The sequence below is a fragment of the Quercus suber genome, unplaced genomic scaffold (assembly GCF_002906115.3).
Source record: "Quercus suber isolate HL8 unplaced genomic scaffold, Cork oak 2.0 scaffold_305, whole genome shotgun sequence".
NCBI lineage: Eukaryota > Viridiplantae > Streptophyta > Magnoliopsida > Fagales > Fagaceae > Quercus > Quercus suber.
In genome coordinates, this window is record NW_027069761.1 from 526133 (window position 1) to 536514 (window position 10382).

General features: G+C 34.7%; 1 protein-coding gene across 4 annotated transcripts; it reads left to right on the forward strand.

Annotated features, from left to right (window-relative positions):
• The first annotated feature begins 2075 nt into the window (after nt 1-2075).
• LOC111997244 (tRNA-specific adenosine deaminase TAD1) lies at nt 2076-8502 on the forward strand. Of its 4 annotated transcripts, none has more exons than XM_065782525.1 (11): nt 2076-2304; nt 2409-2532; nt 3178-3368; nt 3514-3648; nt 5042-5155; nt 5933-6102; nt 6181-6257; nt 6348-6467; nt 6543-6630; nt 7528-7642; nt 8399-8502. In XM_065782525.1, the coding sequence occupies exons 1-10, from the start codon at nt 2130-2132 to the stop codon at nt 7636-7638; spliced, it is 1305 nt and encodes a 434-aa protein (XP_065638597.1). In that variant the 5' UTR covers nt 2076-2129; the 3' UTR covers nt 7639-7642; nt 8399-8502. The 4 variants fall into 4 exon arrangements, with proteins under 4 accessions (XP_065638597.1, XP_065638596.1, XP_065638595.1 ...); XM_065782524.1 differs by lacking the exon at nt 8399-8502 and adding an exon at nt 7813-8299; XM_065782523.1 differs by lacking the exon at nt 8399-8502 and having other exon boundaries at nt 7528-8299.
• The last annotated feature ends 1880 nt before the right edge of the window (nt 8503-10382 follow it).

The following is a 10382-nucleotide window of genomic DNA, read 5'->3' on the forward strand; positions in this document are numbered from 1 at the left end:
GTTTATATACTATTGATCGGGTGCCTTTTTTTGGACATTGTGTTTTTTTACCCCCTTTCATTTTTTTAATTGGCAAAATGCCCCTGTTTCGAAACTATATAGGTGCGTGCCCCTGTTTCGATACTCGATGACCCTAAATTCGAGTTACTTAAAGTACTCGATTGATTTAAAATCGAGTTATGCCCGATCAAACTTTAAAAAAAAAAAAAAAAGTTCATGAAACTCGAGTAAATGGAAATCGAGTTCCAAAACGTCACTATAGGGCTTAAAAACGTCACTATAGGGATAAAAAACGCCGCTATAGGGCCACTGAAACCTGGTATAAAATTTTTTTCCAAAAAACGCCACTATAGAGATTAAAAAACGCCGCTATAGGGCCACTGAAACCTGGTATAAAAAATTTTTCCAGAAAAACGCCACTATAGGGCTTAAAAACGTCACTATAGGGCTTAAAAACGCCGCTATAGGTCTCCCTGAATATTGGGCAATCACACTTGTAAAATTTTTTTGCATGGAACTCGATTTCCCTAAGCTCGAGTTACATGCAAATTTATTTATTATTATTATTATTTTTTTTTTTTAAGTTTGATCGGGCATAACTCGATTTTCTACAAATCGAGTATGTCATTGAAACTCGATTTTAGGATAATCGAGTATTGAAACAGGGGCATATCCCTATATAGTTTCGAAATAGGGGCAAATTGCTAAATAAAAAAATAATTAGGGGCAAAAGGCTAGAATGTCCGCCTTTTTTTAACAATGTGTTTTTTTAAAAAAAAAAAAAAAAAAAGTGGTACTCCTATTTTTAACTGTTAGCTAATGTTAGATTTTTGCCTAAAGGACACTATTTGCCAGAAAAGAAAAAAAACGTGTCAATATTTTTTTGGTGCCCATTTAATATTTCAGCTACCACACCTAATCCCACCCTTTTTACCCAAATAGAGCGCCTAGTTTTCAAATTCTCTACCTCTGTGTTTTATACTTCTATCTTACAAGGCACCACACTCTTGCCACCCATTCTCTTTGTGCAATTGTGTTGCAAATATGTGAACATTGTGAAGTTCGAAGTTTCATGAGTAATCCACCAGCTCAAAGAATTATCAAAGGCCACCTTCAATTTTTTACTCATCTCACTCTCTCTCTCTCTCTCTCTCTCTCTCTATTTATGTTCATTGTTGTGGGTTTTTTGGTTATAATTTTTTATCGAACTATGTCTTATTGATTATCTAAAAAGCTTTGCAATTTTTTTTTACTATTTAATAGTATTTAACTATTTATCTTTTGGCTGAAACTAAAAGGGTTATCTAATAATTAAATTAAAAAAAAAAAAAACACTTTTGGAGGACTCCTGCCACTATCCCAAATTCTGCCTCCAAAAAAAAAAAAAAAAAAAAGACTTTTTATTTTTAAAGTAAACAAATAAACAAATTTAAATTATTATGTATAATTTTTTTTTAGATCAAGTGTTTTTGGGAATACCCTGAACTCAACATGGCACCACTACTGTGCGCGACATATGGTACACAGGCTTGGCGGAAAGGACCTTGGGCTGTGGGCCATAACTTCAAGGTCGTTGTGGAACGCCCGAAACTGCTTCCAGTTCAAGCATGTTCAAACCCACCCGTGCGAGATTTTCAAGTAGGCAGACTCCTCACTTGAAGAATGCCAGAGACCAGCCAAGTCTCTCCCCCAAAGATGATGTTTACGTTTACGTTGTATTCATGCATGGTTTTGTTTTTTAAAGAAAAAAAGAAAATAGAAAAAAGGCCTTGGAGGTTTCTGGAGCTATAGGTCCATTGTTTTTCTCTGGGCCGTCCTTTGCTTGTAAAGCTCCTGGGCCGGGCTTCTTTTTGTTTTTCTTTTGTTTGTTTCCTTTGATTAATATACTTTTCTACCATTTGAGTAAAAAAAAAAATCATTAGAACAAATTTTGAAGACTTGATCTAGCCCAAGATGGTTTGGGCTCTCCTCATAAGATGGTATTTGATAATGGGCTCGACCTTGTGCTTGACAAGACCTGGTCTAGCCCAAAATGAAGTTCTTTACAATCATCATCTGGGTAATAGGAAAGTCTCATGCCTTTGAGAAAATGAGACACTGCTGGATTTTGCTTTGAGCTTTGAAGTTTGATGGCAGAGGCAGAGGCAGAGGCAGAGGCAGGGGAGGCAGAGGCAGAGAAGAAGTGGGGAGAGAAAGTTTCAGACAAAGTGTTGTCTGTATACAAGTCTCTCCCAAAGAAAGGAAAGCCTCAGGGACGTGAAGTCACTGTCTTGGCTGCTTTTCTCCTCTCCTCTCCTTCTCAAGGTATAGCCCTTTTGCTTTCTCACAATTAACAAACCAAAACAGAGTTTTCCCATTTTTGCCAAAGTGTTCGAATTTCTTATGCTATGTGGTGATTTGATTTTCAGATGAGTTGGAAGTTGTGGCATTGGGAACTGGGACCAAGTGTATAGGCCGCTCTCTCTTGAGCCCTCGTGGTGATATTCTCAATGACTCGCACGCTGAAATTATTGCACGTAGAGCTTTGCTCAGGTACACTATCTCTCTTTTACTACTTGCACTTGCTCTTGTTTGATTGCTGCTTCATTAGTTTTGTTGTACCATGTTGTGCTGTTTGCATTTTTTACTATTTGCGGAAGAAACTAAAGCTAAAGCTTTGTTTTTGTTCTAACCAAATGCCGTTACCTTTTACATTTGACAATGAATTAATATATTGCATAATTGAAGATTGTTAGTTATTGTGTAGTAATGGACTTCCAACTTTTGGGCTCTCTGCTTTGGAACTTTTTACAATTTTAGATGATACTATGGTTTTGCAACAAAGGCTTTGTTTTGTTTTAACCAATTGTCATACATTACATTTGAAAAATAAATTAATATTGCATAATCGAAGATTGTTATACCTTTTACTGTTAACGTATGGAACCTTTCTAAAGAAGAGCCCCTTTGGAGTTTGTACTCGCATCTAGCCAGTATACCTATGGGCGACTGACCCCAACTGCACCTGTTTTGTACTTACTTTTTTGTGTAATGGACTTTTGTTCTTGTGGGCTCTCTGCTGTGAATTTTTACAATTTAGAGGTTGTGTAAGAAGTAAAGCTGAAATTTCTCTTTAGTTTTTAAGGTACTTGTATTGGGGTTTTAAGGATTTCTTTTTTCTTATGTCTATGGCACCAGGTTTTTCTATGCACAGATTCAATGTCTTACTCAATTTTATAATAAGCAAAAGCATATTGATGGAAGCACAATATTGCAAGGTGGTGATATCAACAGCTTGCCCTTTCAATTAGACACAGATAATCCAGGCCAAGGAAAATACAAAATGAAACCGGGCTGGCAATTACACCTCTACATATCACAACTACCATGTAATTCTTAGTGATGTTTAATTTATTTTGTTTTTAATTCTGACATATAGAAAAATTATTTCTTTTTGGTTAATTCATTAACTAAAACTTTACCAAACTCTTCAGACACGCTTCGATTCTGGTTATACTCTCTTGTTTCCTGTAGGTGGGGCTGCATCACTTGATTGTCCATTGTCTCCTCTTAAAACTAACCTGCCAAGAGAAAGGGGTTCACAATCATGTTTGGGTGATCTTGACAATTCCACAAGTGAACCCTTGAAGGATTCGGTAAAGAATAATGGTGAGATTAGTATTTTAGTTATCCTCTCCTTTCTTCCTCTTTCTCACCGAACTCTTCTTAACTCACTTGGATGTTACCTCTTGTTTGGGTTATTCATGTTACCTCACTTCTAGTCTTAGGGAATTCTTGGCTGTTGCCTCTTTCACATTGTATCTATTTTATTGTGGATAAATGTGTGGCTGTTATTTAGTAATCATTGTGATTCAAATCAAACTTAAGATTGCCATTTTCATCCTGAATTACAACTTTTATATTACTTTAGTGAAGTAGAAGGGTATGGACCTTGAAGGATTCGGTAAAGAATAATGGTGAGATTAGTATTTTAGTTATCCTCTCCTTTCTTCCTCTTTCTCACCGAACTCTTCTTAACTCACTTGGATGTTACCTCTTGTTTGGGTTATTCATGTTACCTCACTTCTAGTCTTAGGGAATTCTTGGCTGTTGCCTCTTTCACATTGTATCTATTTTATTGTGGATAAATGTGTGGCTGTTATTTAGTAATCATTGTGATTCAAATCAAACTTAAGATTGCCATTTTCATCCTGAATTACAACTTTTATATTACTTTAGTGAAGTAGAAGGGTATGGTGGTAAGTCCCAGATATGCTGTAAAGTGGTAATATTATATTGTCGTTTTCTTTTATGATGAAAAACTAATGTATCTATTTACCAAAAGAGAAAAATAAAAAATGAAAATCAAGAACCAGGATATCACTAGAGAGAGCACTGTTAAACTTTGAGCAACATTATGAGATGAAAGTTCCTTCATTCTACCTCTACCTTGTGACATTTATGGCTTGTTTGGAAGTTTAGAGAGGGAGGAGAGTAGAGGGGAGTAGAGGGGAGGGGAGTAGTGAGGAGGAGAGTAGAGGAGAATGATTCCCCTCCACTTTGTTTGGATGTTTTTAAAATTAGTAAGGGGGAAGGGAGTAATTAGCTCTTCCCCTTGTGTAATTTTGTTAATATAATAAGGGTAAATTAGGTAATTTACTTGGTCAATAGTTTATGTACTCTACTCTCCCTCCAAATCTCTCCAATTTGGGAGAATTAAAAATGGGGAGCTAGAGGGAGTTGAAACCCCTCCAAACCCCTCCAAACTCCTCCCCCTCATTTCTTAAAAAACTTCCAAATAAAGTAATTGGATTACTCTCCCTCCCTCTACTCTACTCCCCCTCCATTTTTAAACATCCAAACAGGCTATTAGAGGGCTGATCATTTGGTTATTAGTTTCTCAAATTACATGGTTTCCTTCTTCATCTTCTTGTGTTGCTTTCGATATTTTCATAACAGAGTTCTGTTTTATGACATACTTGTAGCAATTGTGTCTTTCTACGAGAAGAATTATTACTAACTATTTTATCTGAATCTAGAGTATAAGTGGATTAATTTTCAGGTGATGCTCCAAAACTTTTTGGCTCGGTTCAAAGAAAGCCTGGCCGTGGTGATACAACATTGTCAGTTAGCTGCTCTGACAAGATAGCTCGTTGGAATGTTGTGGGAGTTCAAGGTTTGTCCTTTAATAACTAACTGTGATCCCATGTTCAAGCATAGATAATTATTAGCTTTCTGTTTTGCTTAAAGATAGGTGTGACCCCCTATTGATGAAAAGATGAGTGAAAGTCACTTGAAATGGACTTTGGTCATGTGCATAGGAGAGCGGATTATGCACTAGTGAGTAAGAGTGAGTAAATTCAAGTCAAGGGAATGAAAAAAGATAGAGGAAAACCTAAAAAAACTGTAATAGAAGTGTAAAAAAATACATGTCAATTAAAGAGGTAACAGAGAGTATGACTTTGAATATAATAGAATTAAGGAAAAAGGATACATGTTGCTACCTTGATTAGTCTGTTGAGCATCCATAACCGACCCCAAAATTTTGGGACTAAGGCTTTGATGTTCTTTAAATTTAAAAATAGTATCTTGATACCATTTAATCTCATTAATAATTTAATAGTTACTATAATCTAAATTGTATGATTGTGTGTGTGCGCACCAGTGTAAAACGTGTTAATTTTAGAATCGTAAAATACATGCATATATCCTTGACTAATATGTTGAGGATTGATAGCCAACATTAAAAATTTGGGACTAAGGCTTTGTTGTTGTTGCTGTTGCTGTATTAGATGAGCATACATGTTTGTAGGATTGTATCACCTGTTTTTCTCTTTTCTTGTTATAGACACTTTGGCAAGTGTTTACGGTTTTACTTACTATAATTTTATAAATTTTTGGGCACTATTATTATGGGAATAAAATAAAAAGGTCATTCATTCTCTTATTTCAGGGGCTCTGCTTTCCTACTTTCTTCAACCTGTTTACCTTTCTTCTGTTACTGTTGGGGGATCCCCTAACAGTCCTGAAAAGTTTCTCTTAGAGGATTGCTTGAAAAGAGCTATATATGATCGAGTCCAACCATTTTCAAGTGAGTTAATGAGCCCCTTTCAGGTGAACCAGGTCTGTAAAGTGAGTATTATCTCTGTGAAATGGAAAATAAGCAGGCTTATGACAACATTACTCTAACTACACTGGCAGCCACAATTCTGGGCAGCCCCAATACCACCAAAGGAGTTTCAGCATTCTGAAACAGCTTTGAGCACTTTAACATGCGGGTACTTCAGTTAAATTTGACCAGTTATAGTTGTTCACATTATGCTATAATTGTTTGGTTGCTAAATGTTTCTGCGTGCTTTGATTGTCAGGTATTCGATTTGTTGGAATAAAGCTGGTTTGCATGAAGTCATTCTCGGAACCACTGGAAGAAAGCAAGGAACCTCTGCCAAAGGAGCACTTTCTCCATCTACTGAGTCCTCTCTGTGCAAGTAAGTTTATAATATGCTTGAACAAAATTCACCTGTAGAAATAGCATAATCACCATCATCACTATTATTGCACAGAAAGCGATTATTGGAGATTTTCTTGTCACTAGGACATGAATGCCAAACCAAAGATCCAGCCAATGAGATTTCTTATCGAGCACTCAAGGTAATATTTTTAATTTTCTGCATGTTGATCTGCAGACTGTTTTTGATTGACTATTATGTTATTTAGATGATGAGGTAATTTCAGGATTTTTTAACAAAAAGAAAATGTTGTCTTCAGTTATTTTGGCAAACCAGGCTCAATACAATTTGATACATTTTCTTATATTTAAATATCAAATAAATAATATCTTTTGAACTTTTTATATATATTTTTATTAATTTAAAATCCAATCTTCTCACTTTTTGAAATACAAAATTACTAATTAGGCTTTTGTATTCAAATTTTGCTAACATCTCTATATTTTGTACCGATCTCTTTTCTTTTATCTGGATTGTAAATATTTATAGGAATATAGTTAGTTGAAGCATTTAGGCTGCATCAATGGGGATATGTGTAAAAAGGAGTTGATTTTCAAATTTCACCTGAATTTATTTCAATAATTTTTCTCATTATTTTATCCCTTATCCTACATATTTAAGACTCAAGATGTTAAAGAGGTAACTTTTGTTAAGAATGCCAGAGATACAATATTCCTAAGTTTGTTGCCTAATTACAAAAACATGTTTACTCTGTGAAGAAAATTTTGTTAATAAAAATATGTAGCGAAATGTGCATGTGTGAATGAGAGACAAAAGCAGCAAGCATGTGATCAGTTATGTAATTTTTTGACAAGTGAAGGTTCCATAAGCTGCATCCTAAAATTGTGAGATGTAAATTCAAGTAAATGTACTTGGCAATTTAGACCCACAAAAAAATAAACAAATGTATTGGTGGTTTAGCATTTTTATTGATATGCTGTATCTGAAGATGTGAAAAATGGATTTCAGCTAGCTGGTATCAACTGGTGTATATCACCTATCATCTTTTAACTGGTTTCACATAATAATCCCTTTCCAGGAGAGGGCTCAGGAATACAACTTGACTTCAAAAAATTTTAAAGGAAGACCGCCATTTAGCAATTGGCTATTGAAACCGGAGGACTATGAAGCCTTCTCCATTTTCAGATAATAAGGTGAGATATGTGCTACTTACTCTGCAATTCTGTTAGCACATTAGTGAGAGATGGTAAATTGTTCTAAATTAATTGCTGGTGAGATGATAAATAGTTCTAGATGAATTGGTGAGTGCATAACCCTGCCTTCAATGCAAAATGGAAGTTTGCAGTCTCATTTTTTCTTTCAGGCCATTCAGAGTATGAAAGCAGATAGACAAAAAGGTGAGGAACCTAAGGTCACTGCTTGCAATGTTACAACTGCTCTTCCAGTTTATTTATGAGTATGAATGGTGCGGATGTTCATTTGTTGTTGCTAAGCTGTGTCATCGGCCCAGGTCATAGACGAGTCTATGGCATCGGTGAATGGTTCCAATGGAAGAGCACCAATTGTTATTCTTCCAGTTTATTTATGAGTCTATACCAATTGTTATTCTTCAAGTCTATACCAATGTTATTCTGCTTGACGCCTTTTTCTAGTCTTCACTTTGTACTTGTTCCTAGTGCACCAATTGTATCCATGCTAACTTTTTGAATTTCAGCTAATGACATTGGTATAGACTCAGGACTAAGTTTAGAGAGATGAACACCAATTATAATATTCATTTGTTCATACTGCTGCAATAATCGAATGCTTAATTGTTAGTAATAATCTGGTGATGCTTAGCATCTTCTGCACATGAATAGCTTGAGTGAAAAATACACCATATTTTTTAGTTTATTTATTTATTTATTATCGAGTGTGACTATTTTTCTAATTTGGGTCGTCTCTGACAGCCTGGTTTGGGGGCCCAAGGAAGCAAGAATTCTGATTAGCTGTTTGCGTTTATACATGTGCCGTGCCACTTGGTTCAATAATATTTCAATGGATTGTTTTATGAGTTACGTATTGTTTACCCTAAAAGTAAAAAGTCAAAAGCGTTCTAGGTTGATCTTCCACGTGGCAATACTATGGGGGTATTGAGTATAAACTGATTTTGATTTGATAAAGAATTAAACTTTTGTATAGTCCTTTAGGTGCACTATATTAGGTTTTTCTTAATTAAATTCAAATTTTTAGTTGCATTGACCAATAAGATAAGAATAGTGTTATCCTTTTTAAGAACAATTAAATTCAAAACAAACAAGTGTTAGAATTCAATTAGAGAACCTAATGTACTGTACTTAAGGTATTGTATTTAAGGTATTGTATCTAAATTTTATCAAGGGCATGTAGCTTGCTGGAGAGTTTACACAAAAACAGTTACACTATAAGATGGTAGATAGCTAGTACATCCTCAATGTAATCGGGTTGGCCTTATTTTTAATAATATTTTACGTTACCTATTAAAAAAAATGGTGGATAGTGATTTTTTTCTTGAAGTTAGCTTGCTAATCAGGGTCTTAACCATGTTGAGCTGAGTGGGAGCACTTGATGTTCAGTATAAAAATAATTCTACATTCCAAAATGAGATACTTTTGGGGTGTTTTATTTAATTGCACCAAATGAATTCCCTTTCTCCATAGGGTGTATATATATATATATATTATGACATAGCAAGCATAGAGTCTGCTCAATTTTAATAACAATGTCAATGTATTTCAACAAGACACTAAAATCATGTCTTATTTTATATAATTGGGTGATATCACTTTAGTAAGGCCCACAACAAGATTGAGCCCCCATAATTTGGTCATCTCTAAATCACTCAGGAATCCCTTTCACTTGGTCCATGCTCATTGTGAGCTCTGGTAAGTGCTGGGAAGATTTTGATGGAGGTCTTAATATTACAGATAGGGATACCATTTAACTCAAAAGTTTGAGCTTACAGATGAAAAATTCATCAGATGAAGGTCAACTATGAGTTTTTCAAATAACTTTCTTAGATCATTTTGTGCCATGTGTTTATGAATAACCAAGCTCATAATTGAGCTGGATATTTTTAAACATTAATGGGAGTGGATTGTCGCACTATGCTTTATTTTAAAGGAAAAGATAAAATGCAGCTCAACCGAGTTATTTAGCCTGGGAGGTACAATACTGTCTGCAATTATATCCTACGCTGCCAAATATACAAATTAAACTATTCTCAAGGGAGAACAATTCAATGTTGTACGGTAGGTGAAGCTCTAATTTACCATTTGTCGAATTTGACCTAAAATCAACCTAATTTGGTAGAATTAGATGTGTTGTAGGAAAAGAACATACAATGAATAGGTACCGTATGACAATTGTCAAAGGGATTTTGGTAACCAAGTCACTTTGGCACGCAACCATTAACACAAGTAATGCTAATAGTTTTGTTGTCTAATTGAAATTCGTTGTGAATTATGTTGTGATTACTTATTGTTATTGTCATTAACATTGATATTATTTATTCAGCAAATAACATCTTCGGAGTTAATTATGACCTTAATATAATATGACACTTAAACTTATGAGTTCTTATTTTTTTTTTAATTATAAACTTCAATATTATTAAAATAATCTAAAACAAAGAACTACAGTCAACCATACAAGTAGTTCTTAAAACATCTAGAAGACTAAGTTTATTGAAACAGAAAGACTGAATATATGTTAGGGAGAATTTAGTTACAACATGATCTACTTAACCCAACAGAAACTACAGCAACGAAAAAACTCTCTAAAACCCACTGCAACTAAATGCTTCAAAATTGGATTTTGAATACCCATTACTTCAACTAAGATTTATAAGTACAACTCAGTTCCTAGGCCGCAATATACAACGTTTTATCAAATACCCAAATGCACCAGATCTGC

Excerpts from the sequence above, each read along its gene's own strand:
- LOC111997244 (XM_065782525.1), top strand. The coding sequence starts at position 2,130 with ATGGCAGAGGCAGAGGCAGAGGCAGAGGCAGGGGAGGCAGAGGCAGAG. Across the intron at positions 6,258-6,347 it reads TTGAGCACTTTAACATGCGG|GTATTCGATTTGTTGGAATA; the intron begins GTACTTCAGTTA and ends TTTGATTGTCAG. Across the intron at positions 6,468-6,542 it reads ACTGAGTCCTCTCTGTGCAA|AAAGCGATTATTGGAGATTT; the intron begins GTAAGTTTATAA and ends ATTATTGCACAG.